The sequence below is a fragment of the Sphaerodactylus townsendi genome, linkage group LG06, assembly GCF_021028975.2.
Source record: "Sphaerodactylus townsendi isolate TG3544 linkage group LG06, MPM_Stown_v2.3, whole genome shotgun sequence".
Classification (NCBI taxonomy): Eukaryota; Metazoa; Chordata; class Lepidosauria; order Squamata; family Sphaerodactylidae; genus Sphaerodactylus; species Sphaerodactylus townsendi.
The window spans coordinates 36,840,220-36,854,889 of record NC_059430.1 but is presented as its reverse complement, the minus strand read 5'-3'; the positions used below and the strand labels follow the sequence as shown (position 1 = coordinate 36,854,889).

Here is a 14,670-nt window from a genome sequence, read left to right as displayed (position 1 = left end):
TTCAGAAACTCATGCAGTGACACATAGTTTGATTAGACTTCCTTGTTGTTGCATAATATCCTCTGAGTGGAGGACTTTTCCCAGCTTGTCAAAACTGGACCAGGAAAGCCCTCATGTTGGTGCTTCAGGACTGCATTTTGTGTGTGTTGGGTTAATTAATGAGAAGGGAAAATGGTGGGAAACACCTATGGTTTCAAAAGGTCCATTGATATGTAGGCCATATACTGACAATGAGCATCTCCTGGCATTTGCTGATATTCCCCACTGTTAAATCTCATTAGTGCTTTCCAGAAGTCATTAGCATAGCATAGCACTGTATCTGAAATATGGCCAGAAAACTGGGGAAAGCAAGATATATTTGTTTTGCTCATCTAATATGGATTTTTAAGTCCACCAAACCTGAGCAGTATCCCATCTGTGTTTTCCCTAGCAATGAGCTCAATATTATTGTAGTAACTGGTATCCTGGACAGAATGTATAAAAGCTTACCCAATAATTAAGTGCCGGTTCATTTTGCAAATAAGGAATTTGTTTGAATTACTTTATTTATGCATTTCACTGTTAGCTGAGTTCTGAAAGAAACTTTACAGAGGATTGTACTCCTGAGCAAAACATACAGGGAGGAAAAAAATCTACCCAACTGAGTGAAAAACAGAGTTTCTTGGCGAATGGGATTGCCTTTCGCATTTGGAAAAGCACACAAAAGGGGCAGAAGGAAAAGCAGAAGAGGCCTCAAGATGCAAAGCTCAGCCTGTACAAGCGCCAGTGAGGATTTGAATCTTTGTGCCTTTCTTTTGCCTTGTTTAGCACAAACATTTAACCCCTCCCTTTCACAGTGGTGTGACTTGACCTGTGATTCAAGTGGGTCAGGAATTTTTGTTATTTAAAATTATCCAGTGGCTCCCATTTTAAACTGTACCAGTTCTTCATCAAGGGAGCACAGTCTTGCTCCAAAATTTTCCTACGTGCTCTCTGTGGAAAGCTGTGTAGCCTTCATTTGTTGCAGGGGAACATTCTCTCAAAAAAACAAAAAGGGAGACTTTTAAACAAATAAATGTCCCACTGCTGAAGAGCTAGCACAACTCAGACTGCATTGGAACTTATTGAAAAGCTTTGTAATAATTGGACAACTCTGCTTCTTGCATCCAATTAAGTCAACATGATTTATACTGCTTTTCTCTTTATACGTAATTCGATTGGTACAGATTCACCTTTTGTTGGCCTTTATGTTGGTTTCTGGTTGTATTTACTCTAGTCATTTCAGATCAGTTACTGATGGAACTGAACTCCAGTATTGCCCAAGGAATGCCACACATTTCTAATCCACCCATAAGGCCTTGCTAATATCCCACATCTCTCCATTCCTGCCAATATTTACCATTGGTGAAGGTTAATAACATAAACATGACCTACAACCGATTTGTCTCACCTAGCAGGTTGCATATACCAACTGGAGGTCTTGCTCAGCATTGTCATTTCTGTCCACACCAAAACTTGCATCCAATTATTTCAGTGAGGCCCAGATAAGCATCATGTAGCAGATGCCAACAAATATCCAAAGGTGGATTTGTACCCTCATGGATTATGCATGGCTATGCACAGTGGTGGGATTCAAATAATTTAACAACCAGTTCTGGTGGTGGGATTCAAATAATTCAACAACTGGTTATATACAAGCGCCATTTTAACAACCAGTTCTGCCAAAGTGGTGCGAACCTGCTGAATCTCACCACTGGATACGCCCCCTTCCACACCCAGACCTAGGAGATACCCTAACTGTGTGCAGTCGTGACATTTTCTGCTTAATCATTGCGACCAAACATGACAGCTTAACAAGTAAAACTATCTGGGGCTTATTGTAGACAATATAAGCATCACAGAGACATTTCTCTTTTCAAGTGTCATATTCATTCATCCAAAAGACTTACAATGTGCATTTGCCACGTCAGAAATCCACCTCAACAGTTCTGTGATGGTTTCCTGTCATCTTTCTGGACCATGACGATTAGAATATTTACATTATACTCCCAGGCAAGGATGCTTTCAGGATCAGCTAGCCATAGAGTTCTCATTACAAACTACCTGAAAGAATGGGGACAATCTAGCTGTCTATGTCTATGGTACTCCTTTCAAGTACTGCCTTCTGCATCTTCCTTTTGAAAGCTTTCTATGAATTATGGGATAAATCATCCAGAGCTCTGGAGAATTTTAAAAAATCCTTTAGATGGTATAATGCAACTTAACGTTTGCAACAGTCAACTCAAGCTAGATATCATCTCCCAACCAAGAATGTAGTAAACTTTTAGTAGTCTCAGTCGCTTTCCTCCCAAGGTCTTTTTCCCAACAATTAACAGTACTGCATTATGGGATATGTTCCTATCAATTAGCCATACTGAATAATTGTATAAGTGAAATGCAAAACCTGGGAGGAAATTAAATTTAGGAACATGAGAACAAATCAGAAATAACCCAAGGGGAGAGAGATCTGATCATTTTTATTAGCATCAGATATCATTTTTATTAGCATCAGAGATCTTAAGGGTTTTTAGAAAACATAGATTAGTCTTTACACATTTAATATTGTCATCCTTTCTATAAACAATCAACATAGCTATCAAATTATGATGTGCTAATTTTTGACCATATTTTCAATGCACTGCTATGTGCCACATAATCATTAACTACATATTTCCACATGTTCTCGCTAGGTCCACTCCAAGGGCTTTCGGCCCAGGAGTCAGCTGCAAGTTTCCCACTAGGAAGTCAGTCCCAAAGTGTGCTAAGTTTCAATCTGAATTGGGACCACAGCATGTGGGGACAAGGGACTTAAGCCTCGCCCTTCATTCTGGTTTCTTGATCTGAAACAAGTGCTATTCATTCCACTGGAGGCTCCACCTCTGAATAAATATAACATGTAGTTATGCCCTGTGTCATGCACGTGGAAGTGCATTCCTTTCTAAACACCTATATTCCCTCTCCTGGGAGCTGCAGTGCAAGTTTAGTTTGTGTCATGCTCATGTAGGCATGTGAACATATATGATGAATGTGTGAAGGTGCCTTCTTAACAGCCCAATGCAGAGCCCCAGGTGGCTGGGGACAGCTGTGGTGCTGCTGCTCCATCTCCGGAGGAAAAAAACCCCAAACCTCCCTGCTGCTGGAAAGCCCTCTGTATGACTTACACCATAGTGTTTGTCCCTCTGCTGGGGTAAGTGCCCCAGGGAGTGTAAATCTGGCAGCATCGCCCTGGGCCACCTGCACAGAACCATTTGGGGAGGGGAGGAGGGAGGCGGCATTTATATTAAGCCAAAAGTGTGAGACCATTAGTCAACATGGCTCAGTATTCTCTAGTTAGACTGGCAGTGGTTCTTCAGGGGCTTGGGCACAGAAGGATCTTTTCCTATTACCTGTCTGAGAGCAGGTCTAAGTTGAGATGACTGATACTGAACCTGGGATGTCCAGCATACAAAGAGGAAAATAACAGTGTTCCCCACAGTCAGCATGCACATGTGAGACATTGCACAGAGGGAACAGTCATGGCCGAATGATAAAGCCACAGACCCTCCCTCTGTGCACCATCAGCATGCTTTTGTTTGCTGTGGGAAACATTGGTTAAGTGTGATTATAGTTCCTGCAACAATTGCAAGACACAACTACCCATATTCCATAATAATTAACCTGATATACATGTGTGGGCATACATACATGCGCATATACATTTGTGTGAAATGTTATTTATGTGTCTGTCTGCTACTGCCATCTGCTGGTTGCAATCTGTGAGAATAGAACTGGACGAGAGAGGGGGCACACATGACTGCCCTCATTTGGGTGCAAGACATGGGTCTTGTCCTCAGTGTCATGGTTCACCTTAGGCGAACCCTTCCCCTCCACCTCTGTAAAATGATATATGACAGTGATGGTGAACCTTTTCAAGACCGAGTGCCCAAACTGCAACCCCAAACCCACTTATTTATCACAAAGTGCCAACAAGGCAATTTAACCTGAATACTGAGGTTTTAGTTTAGAAAAAAATGGTTGGCTCCAAGGCGTGCGTTACCCAGGAGTAAGCTTGGTGGTAGTTGGTGGCTTTGCTTTGAAGCAGCTATGTAACACTTTGAACAGGTGAATCACACCCCTAGGGGGGTTTACTCAGAAGCAAGCCCCATTGCCAGCAACCAAGCTTACTCCCGGGTAAAGGAGTAAGCACAGGCACCAGCCCTCCCAGCCGAGTCCTACCTGCTCACCGCGGTGCGCGCACATTGTTCCCAGTTGCCCGGGCCAGCCTAGATGTATGTGTGTGTGGGAGGGTGATTTTCTGCCCCCCCCCCACATGACAAACTCTGTACGCATGTGCCCACAGAGAGGGCTCTGAGTGCCACCTCTGGTACGCATGCCATAGGTTTGCCACCACTGATATATGTGTTTGTTCCCAATGCTTCTGCTGACTGCAGGTACCACCTAGACTCTGAATATTATCCTGCAAGGATAGCGGCTTTCTGACCCTTAGATTTCACTTTCTGTTTGAACACATAGGGAGAGATGCCTCTTGGCTTTCTGGTTGCATAAAGGAGCCAGGTAAACCTCTGCTAACAGATGCTGCTTCATTGGCCCCCAGCCCAAAGTACGCTGTTTGTTTCTAATATCCAAGATGCTGACAGTTCATTTGTAACAGCTCTCTTCTTCTGTTGACACTCTGTTTCTCTCTTCTCCTTCTGTCTCCTTGTTCTTCCCTGTACCACTTGCCTTTCCAAATCCTCTGTTCTCTTGCTCTGTGTTTCCGGTCCCTCCTCGCTGCAATTCTCCCTCTCCTTTGATTCTGTCCCCTCCCAAATTCCCCCCCCCCGTCTGTCTTCCTTTCCCCTCTCTCCCTTTTTCATCTGCATGCTGTTCTTTCTCCCCTTCCCTTCCCTCCCCTCCCCTCCCCACCCCTTTCTTCACTACAGGGGCTGTGAGGGCCTCTAGTATTTTTCCGATCCTGAGTGTGATTCTACTTTTCATGGGTGGACTCTGCATTGCAGCCAGCGAGTTCTACAAAACCCGACATAACATCATCCTTAGTGCCGGCATCTTCTTCGTGTCTGCAGGTAAAGGGGGTTGAGGGGCAAGTGGGGGCTGAAGAACAAAACCCAACGTGAGGGAGATTCTCAGTGCATTTGGAGGCCAAGAAAACAGCTGGTTGCAGGAGACACGAGAAGAGGGGCAAAGGGGAGAGAAGGCACGGCGGACGTGCTGTATTTGCACAGCCACTCTGAGAAGTATTTGTTTTGGAGACTGAATACATTTCTTTTAGATGAAGGAGTCAGTTTTAACTCCTTCAAGAGAGAGCATATATAGCTGTATTCTTCAGCTATGCCTCTTTCTCAGGTTGTAGCCTGGTTCAGATAAAAGCCAGACTAGATGCCGGAAAGACCCTTTGTTTAGACCACTGGCTGCCCCAATAACATAAACATCTTAGGGACAGGGAATGTATCTGGTTGTTCAAATCAAAGTCTGCTGCTGATTTGAACCTGAAAGTGTGAAATGTCTCAGCTGTTAAGGAGGCCTGGAGCTGGCTCATGCTTATGTGTGAAATTAGGCTTTCCTTGAGTGAATCTCTCTCTGACTCTTTGCAAATGGTGAATAGAGTTGGACCTCAGCTCTCATCTTGCACTTCCCAGTGGTTTGGCTGAGGAAGGGCAATGGCTGCAGGGGTTGCAAGGAAGGGACGAGGAAGGTCCCCTTTCCCACCAGCTCCCTCCTGGACCTGGCACTAGCGCTTGGAAGGAGGCCTTGGAACTGTGAGCAGGTGCCAGACCTAACCTGACTTCACCTGAAGCATAATGCAAAAATTATGCTGTGCTTTAATCTCTAGGGGGTGACTCCACATCTTTCCTTTCAGCAACAGAGCAGGGCAAAGCATTAGAAAGGAAAGTTCATAACCAAAAGACACTAAAAGCTTTTCATTATCATATATTGCCTGCTAGGCTGAGGAAGAAAGAGCAGGTCTGGAAAGTAGGGACATCTTGTCTAGAGTCTCGGGACTAGTTCTCAATGAAGTGGCAAAGTTGTGTTTGGACTGTACCACTTAAGATGACAGATGGGAATTTACACAACTGAATATTTCTCCTTTTATTTATTTACTACATGTATACCCTGCTTTTCTCCCCAAGGGGAGCTCAAACTGGCTTGTTTTGTGCTCTGTTTCACCATGCAAAACCAGAAATCCCTCCACACAAGGCTGGATGTCTGAAAGAAGGATTATGACCTGCCTTTTTCTATGTTTTCTATGTGCCGGGGATATTTTTGTACAGAATAGCATTAAATCACATGAGCCTCACACACACACACACACACACACACACATCTCTACAAGCTGAAGTGGTACAACCCAGAAGTAGGCTTATTGCCACCCTAACAAGAGCAAGAAAGCAAGACCTCAGGTTTCATCGAATTCAGAAGAAGCAGAACCTAAAGTTCAACTTTGCCAACTGAAATAACTGAGCAATAATTAGTACCTCTGAAAACCTTGTAGCGTGCATAGTTTTTCAGTTGCCTATCCCACTATTCATTAGCAAAGTGCTTGCTTTCCCAAAATTAGAACTCAGGGAAATTGCCTGGGGTTTTTATTTGTTTGTTTGTTTGTTTGTTTGTTTATAATCAGACTCATATACCGCCCTTCCCCCCCCCCCCAAGGGCTCTGGGCGGTGCACAACATAACACACACAGAACAGATGGAGTATCAAACTAAATACAGATCATAAAACAATATAAACTCCAAAAACATGAGTGCTAAAAAACCCATTAAAAGCAGCGTTCAGTGCAATACAATAAACAGTATAAAAACAGCGTCCTGCAAATAACCCATTTTTAAAAACCCTCCTCAACAAAAAGAAAAAAGGGAGGAGTAAGGCGATGGGTCCCAGTGGTGGTAAAGGGACCCTAGATGAAGAGCAGGTTAAACCATGTGTTCTCAGTAGCTTCTGCAGTATACCCTTGAGAAAAAATAGGGTGCCAGCTCTGGTGCAGTGAATAAGAGTGGCAGACTCTAATCTGGACAACTGGGTTTGATTTCCTGCTGCTCCACATGAAGTCTGCTGGGCAGTGATGGTATTCAAATAATTTAACAATTGGTTTTTTACAAGCACCATTTTAACGACCGGTTCTGCCGAAGTGGTGCGAACCAACTGAATCCCAGTGCTGCTGCTGAGTGACCTTGGGCTAGTCACAGTTCTCCCAAACCTTTCTCAGCCCCACCTCCCTCACAAGTTGCCTCTTGTGGGTGGGGGTGGGGTGGGGGGGAAGGTGGTTGTAAACTACTTTGAGACTCCTTATGGTAGAGAAAAGTGGGGTATAAAAATCAATTCTTCTCTAAGTTGTGCAATTCCTGGAGATTTGGGAGTAGAGGGTAAGGTTTTGAGAGGGGAGGGGAACTGAGTATGGTCCCAGCCTCCGGCAAAGACCCCTCTCAGCTTTAGACAGAAGAGTAGAACAGGAGAAACATGAAATTGAATCTAATCAAGGAAGTGGCAATATGAGACATGATAAACAGAGCTAATTGGCATCAATAAAAGGTGGGTCATGTTGAGCTAATATCATCTACAGTGAGTGAGAAACCCAAGTGTTTATTCAGGGCCACGGGAGAAACCATGTTAAATCTCAAGAGGGATGCTAACCCTCATTGATACATGGGTCTGTCTTCAGTGGTCCAGACAGAAATAGAAAGAAATGCCTCTTTTAATCCTTTATGCTCTTGTATCCTGTCAGAAATGTATAATATAACGCATCATTTAGGTACAGTAGCATGAGTCTTTTTAGTATGACATTCACATAAAAGCTTGAATTTATTATTCTGACAGAACCCAAAATTCTGCTGTTGTACCAGATTCTCTCACTTACTTACTGGGGCAGTATGAGGATCCAAAATGCCCATCCCCACAGGACCAAAGGCAGAGAGTACATTTATGGACTTGAGTCAGAGAACAGAAGTATTTCCTAGACTGTAAAAAGCAGACATCTGGAAGAACAGATTAGCACCTCATGGTGACATAAACCTAGATGCTAACTGGCGTGTTCCTGAAGCTAGGTATCTGTAATGACATGCCTCTTTTTCAGTGTCAGACAACATACCTGCATGAATGTGTGACCACTGCTGACCTATGTCATGCCTCTGAATACCTCAGTAATGTTTGTTAAAGCAGAAACATCATGTGATGCCAGTCGTGCTCAGTGTTCCTCTCTGTCCTTCCCAAAAGTTGCAACCATTACAGTGAAGCAAGGGTTGGGAAACGCTAAGAGGATGAAATGACACCCTTCATCTATTTTGGTACATTTTTAGCAGGAGGAAATGTGGACAGATTGACTGGCCATTGACTGTACAGGAAAATTGCATGGTGGGCCCCTGCTCTTCAGGGTATGTTCAGCACTCTGCAGGCCAGGCCAGTTGGGCCTCCATGGTAGCTGTGCCCTCCTGCCTAGATAGTGAGGCTTGAGAGCATAAACAGTAGCAGCCAGGAACTGAAGACAAGGAATGAAAGCCAGACCACAGGTTTGTGCCGAGTAGACAGGTTGCTCCAGCACGGCAGACTACCCAGGCCCAGCCTAAACAGGGAGGGAGGCAAATGGGTGAGCTGATGCATTGATGGCACCGCAGAGCTGAGAGGCCCTCCAGGGCAGAGGCGGAGCGAGGGGAAACTGCAGCTGGGGGACACATGCGCCCTGCACCCCTGCCACAGCACTGCCTGCCCCGCCCCGCCCTGCCCCTGCCATGCCCCCTCCATGGCCCAGCCATGCCTCCTCTTTGGCTTCACTCGGGGTGTGCCCCACCCCACCCCAGGGCGCTATGCCGCTTCTCCAGGGCTAGCACGCAGTGCTGCCAGGACCATTCAGCTTGGCCTGCTCCAGGGCCATTTTACCTTGCCAGTCCACCCCTGGTTTGGCAGGCATCCATTATGTGCAGACTGGACCTCACTGTGCATCTGAACTGAAGAGCAAAACTTGAGCCTCATCCTGTGGCTGATCTGTAAAACTGCCCAAATTTTGTTTCCAAATGCAAGACATGGAACCTGAAATAGTGCTCTCAGTTCACGGAATAAGGGATTTGACCAGCAGAAGTGCTTTATTTCCACTCATATGGCAACCATGAATAACACATATCATCTTCCCTTGGCATTGCAAAGAATGTAGATAATAACTTTTTCCTTGCTGCCAGGAAGAAATGTGGGGAGGAGCGGGTGTATGTATTGAACCAAGATGAAACTTGGATTCTCCTGCCTTAGGCAACTGAGCAAGGCTATCTTATCAAGAACAATTTCACGCTTTACATCATTTTTTAAGTAGTTGATTTTAAACAGCAAAACCAGGAATGGTGTTCAACTTGAATTGTCAAGCAGGAGTCCAAACCAAGGCTGCTTGCAAGAGCTTGGCTCTTCTGCATGTTCAGTTATGAAAAATACAATCTTTTTGCAAGACTGCACCTACAGTAACTTGTAAATGAAACAAAATGAAAATATCAATATTGTTCAGTTTGACAATATAGTAATATTATAAAACATCTTGGTTTTTCTTCAACTTATTCTGAGAAATATAGTACAAATGAGAGGGAGTCTTCATTTTATTTGTTTTTCTTTTCAACCCAGGTTAAGGGTAGAAGGTAGGAGGTCTGTTTGAGGGTGGAAACAAGGCTGTGGTGTGAAGGGGGAGGCAGTTATTTGCATGTCTAAGGGTTTATTTGCATGATCACAAAATCACAGGGCCATTGAGGAGGGAGTGAGGGCACTTGTCCTCACTGATCTTGCAGACAATATCCAACAGACGATGTGCAAAAGCATATTTATTTACAGTTCATCTTTCTCACTGAGATTCGAGGCAGATTATACAGCGCAAATCAAAATCTTCAGTAGGATGGGACATCAAATAATGCAATCAGGATTCCTGGATTGCAGGAATCTGAAACCAAGCAGAAGCTTGAAATAATTGCAAACAAAGCAGAAGCATTAACATGGCACACTAAATGATGCAGAACTTAGACAGCCAGTATGAACTATACATAGTAGCTTGGTCTGAAGACCATCTCCCTTTACTGAAACATTTTTGAACCATTTTGTTTCAGTACAGCCCTATTACTTGTGTAAAAAAATGCCCTCCTGAAAAATACAGTTTTGCAGTTTGTGGAATGCCAGAAGAGCGGGCATTTGGCAGTTCATTTTACAGGATGGGGGCCACAACAGGGAAGGCCCATGGACAGGCAGTATTGGATTTTGTCCATTTGCAGGTGCAGAAGGTCCTGCACAGATGAGCAAAATTGTCATGGAGGGGCATGTGGGGCGGGGCGGTCCTGCAGATAGGAGAGACAAATGCCATGAAGGTCTTTGTATGTGATAGCCAGCACCTCCTATTGAATCCAGTAACTGATGGGCAGCAGCAATTGTAATTCATGGAAGAAACTGCATTTCCCTAGGTACAAAATACATTTCTGGGGAAATGTGACGTCCCTGCCTGAAAAGCACATCCTCAAAGGAGGCTGTCTGTGCATACAAATGAGTCATAAATACTCATTTATCACATCAAAACTGTCAATCTCAAAGACCCTTAATGAAGATTTACTGCATTTCTAAATGTTGCCATCCAGGATAAATTTCAGACAGCATTAATACACCAGAACAAAGTGTGACTTTGGTTCACTTTCCAGGATCATCAAGTCCTTCTTTAGGAAGCCTAGGACATAGTGGGTGCCTGTTTATTTGAATCCTCAGTGCTATAGTGCTTCAAAGAACTTGTGCCAGTACATCATAATTTAATGTACTGAGGCAGGGATGTCAGGGTTCCCACTTCAAAACCACAGAGTTTTGGCTGAATGACAGAGTGTCACTGGCATTGAAATTGCGCCACTTCCGGTCGTGCCAGAAGTGGCGCCATTGCAACACCAGCAATGTGGATATGTTGCCCCTCCATACAGCGTGCAGCTTGCCTGATAAAAATGTGTGGAGCTACATACACACAGCAGGGGTTCTTATGAATGCCTCTAAATGCAGAGGCATTTGGAGCAGCAAATGATCATCTATGCAGGAGTTTCCCATGCACTTTCCTTGATCACCTTCGTGTTGTCGCCATATCCCTTGCCATATTACCAGGAGTCTTTTCCCCCCAATTCTTTAAAAACAAATAAAAATCAGTATTGATTATAGCTTTATAGCATCACTACAACAATTACCAATCTTTTTAGCAAAAAGCCCTCCAGTGGCATGGCAGGGAAGATGGCAGGGAGAAGGGGGTGATGACAACAAAACAGCACCAATGTGGACGAAAGATTTTTTTAAATGTACATGTGTCCATCCAGTGTGCTAACCTGCTTGGGCCTTTCCAGAAAGATTGTACAAAACAGGGTTGGGAAGGACTGGAGCGAAGCCGGAGGAGAACCTGGAAAGTAGATGACTGGAGGCCGATGTAACGTGGATGCTCCAAAAAGCACTGCTCCAGTTTGAAAGCCATGACAGAGCAGAACAGCTGTGTGGATGTAGCCTCAGATGCACTAACCAGCTGGCATAAAACAGTGTCAGCAGTTGCGATGCAGTGAGTCGAAGGAGCCATGAGAAGATAGCCAAGGGCAGTGGCTGGCTGTCACTAGGTGAGATCTGCTCGGAGACTCTTGAACGGGAGAACCAAGCCTGAGTAATAGTCATTTGCCAAGCCTTGGTTCCTACTGCTAATATTTTACTTGGAGGCCATAGTGTAGCAAACAGTATTGTATGAACACAATATTTACTATTTGTTTACAAAGCACTAATTTTTCGATGATTCTTCCCAAACTAAAAACAAAAACAAGTCCCTGTCAGCAGCTGATATGAGACCTAAAGGATAGGGCACAGAAGAGAAAGGAATAATCACACATTGGGGAAAAAATCGCTGGTAGAATACTTTAACGTCTTTTAAGGGATGTTTTGTTTTGTGCAAGAATAAGAGTTGTTCATTTGTAAATATGAAGAAGTCTTTCCTCCCCCACCACCATGCAAGTGTGTCTGTTGTGTGTGTGCAGCATGCCTCTTGCAGATCTTTAGCTTAGCTTAAAAATTCTTTGAAGACAAGGGATAAAAATGTGATAGATCTCTCCTGAATAAAAACAAAACAAAATAGGAAATGGTGCTTTGACTGTCTCCCTACTCCTCAACCTACAGCTGGGCTACTCTAAAATTCATCACAAGGGAAACAATAGAGGGGAAGAAAATCAGGCAAGTATAAGCAGAGGGAGAACATATTGTTTCAGTTACACATAATGGATGAGGACTAAGATGTTGTTCCAAAGAAGATACGACTGTTGACTCTGAATGGACTATAGTTAGCTCTAAACATGTGCGCATAGCGATGTGATATAAGTATGCGGCTGATATGCGATAAGGCATATGCGTCGCGTATGCAGCAAGCGTGCGATAAGGCGTCGCGCAAGGCATGCAAGTCGCGTGGAATGCAACCCATTTGCTGTTGTTTTGGAAGATACCAAGTCATTTGTATTATAGTCAGTGAAGTCACATGACCTTTATTTCTTCTATGGGTGAAAACACCACAAGTTGCCTGCTTTGGCCTTTTGTCAGTTCACCTTGAGGTTGTGTCAAGATTAAGCCAGGAGGCAACATCAGGACCTTCACACATAGAGGAGCTTAACAGGTAAAATACTACAAAAGTTAATCTGGCAAGGCTGCCCTGCAAGACCTCTGAGTGAATAGTTGCTGTATCCTTACAATTGTGTTGGTTTGAGCTCAAGAATCTTGGTAGCACCACGGAATAGTCACTCATGACCATGTGTCAAGTCATATATGCTGAACTTGAAACCTGCTAATGTTTTCTTATCTCTTGCCCTTTGTCCACAGGTCTGAGTAATATAATTGGCATCATTGTGTACATATCAGCCAATGCTGGAGATCCTTCGAAAAGCGACTCCAAGAAGAACAGTTACTCTTATGGCTGGTCCTTCTACTTTGGGGCCCTGTCTTTCATTATAGCCGAGATGGTGGGAGTGCTGGCCGTACACATGTTTATTGACCGGCACAAACAGCTGCGTGCCAGTGCTCATGCCACGGACTACCTCCAGTCCTCTGCCATCACCCGCATACCCAGCTACCGCTACCGCTATCAGAGACGCAGTCGCTCCAGTTCCCGTTCCACTGAGCCTTCACACTCCAGGGATGCCTCTCCTGTCGGGATCAAAGGATTCAACACCCTCCCATCAACAGAGATCTCGATGTATACCTTGACCAGGGACCCCCTGAAGGCTGCCACCACTCCCACCGCCACCTACAATTCAGACAGGGATAACAGCTTCCTCCAGGTTCACAACTGTATCCAGAAAGAAAACAAGGACTCTATCCACACTAACACAGCCAACCGCCGGACCACCCCCGTATGAAGCCATCAAGAGGGGCTGAAAATGGGGGCAGGGAAGGTGGGAGTGGGAATTGGGTGCAAGACGGGAGGGAGCAGTGGGGGCGGGCAGGGAGGGAGAGGAGAAAGCAACCATGGGGAAACCTTCCAAAAGCAAAAAAAAAAAAACTTAAGTGAAACATCTGAAAAGAAACAACAAAAAGTTTAAAAAAAGGAAAAAACAAAAAACAAAAAACTTCAAAAAAATCAAGAGAAAGAAATATAAAAAATAGAAAATAAATTTAAAAGAAAATGCATGATTTCCCATGTACCATTATTTTAACATTTAATAAAAACAGATTTAAAAAAGGAACCGAGAAATAACAAAAAAAATATTAAAACATAAAGCGGGAAGAGGAGGCAGCTCTTTGGATCTTTTTGTTTGTTTTAGACTTTAATTTTACATTTTCTTTTCACTTTTAACCCACTGTGGACTTGCAGATTCCTGAGGATCTCCGGGGGCAGGCGGTAGTGAAATGCAGTGATTTTGGTGTCACAGTAGATGCCTGTTTGCACATGTATGGTGGCCTGCCTAAATTTACCAAACCCTCTGGAGTGACTAATGATTCAACATGATCTTGTTAGTCCACAGGGCTTAACAGTGACTCTCCTGTCATTGGAGATTCCAGGGATTACCGTTGATTCACTGATCTCCAGGTCTCAGGAAGCTAAGGTTGACCAGCTCAGCCCCACTAGCCTGCGATTAACCTGGGGTTAACAGTTACATTGCAAAAAAAAACACAGAACAAAAAAAGCTTCATAAAAAGAGTGGCAATTTTTTAACAAAAGAAAACCAACTATAAATAAATGTAAATATAATAAGTGGATTTACTTGTAAGAAAGCCAGATCGTATTTTTCTTTTCATTTTCTTTTTTTTTTCAGCTTGAAAAAAACTGTGAAAACTAATATCTTAGGGGTTGAGAGGCTTCTAAAGAGAAAATGGAAACTAACTCCATTTAATGAAAATACACTTAAAAATACCCAGAACTTGGTTAGCTGGTTGGAGTGGCTAGTACTCCCCAATGGCCATGAGAACCAGAGGTGGGGGGGGGGGGGCGGACACCTCTTTCTAGGGAAAGAGTAATATTGCTGTCACTGGGGTTGGGACACTGGACATGGACTAGGTGGTAACATGGAGACCTCTGCTCACATTCACTCCCAGGCAAGCTACTACGCTGTTCCCTTGCTCTCAGTTCCAAGCTTGAAAAGATCGTGTTCTAGCTAACTGTTGCTTGCTCAGAGATGTCAGCTTCTTGACATTGCTACCTTTTCCAGATTCATGG

The 14,670-nt window shown here is 44.0% G+C and overlaps 1 protein-coding gene across 2 annotated transcripts in view; it reads left to right on the top strand.

The window, feature by feature from the left end:
- CACNG2 (calcium voltage-gated channel auxiliary subunit gamma 2) overlaps window positions 1–14,327 on the top strand; it is a 145,517-nt gene extending 131,190 nt beyond the window's left edge. The window contains exons 3-4 of one of the 2 annotated variants that reach the window (XM_048500698.1): window positions 4,941–5,081; window positions 12,837–14,327. In XM_048500698.1, the coding sequence (XP_048356655.1) occupies window positions 4,941–5,081; window positions 12,837–13,372 (677 nt within the window). In that variant the 3' untranslated portion in view covers window positions 13,373–14,327. The remainder of the gene's footprint in view (window positions 1–4,940; window positions 5,082–12,836) is intronic. The other variant, XM_048500699.1, reaches the window with a different exon arrangement.
- Window positions 14,328–14,670: the final 343 nt, after the last annotated feature.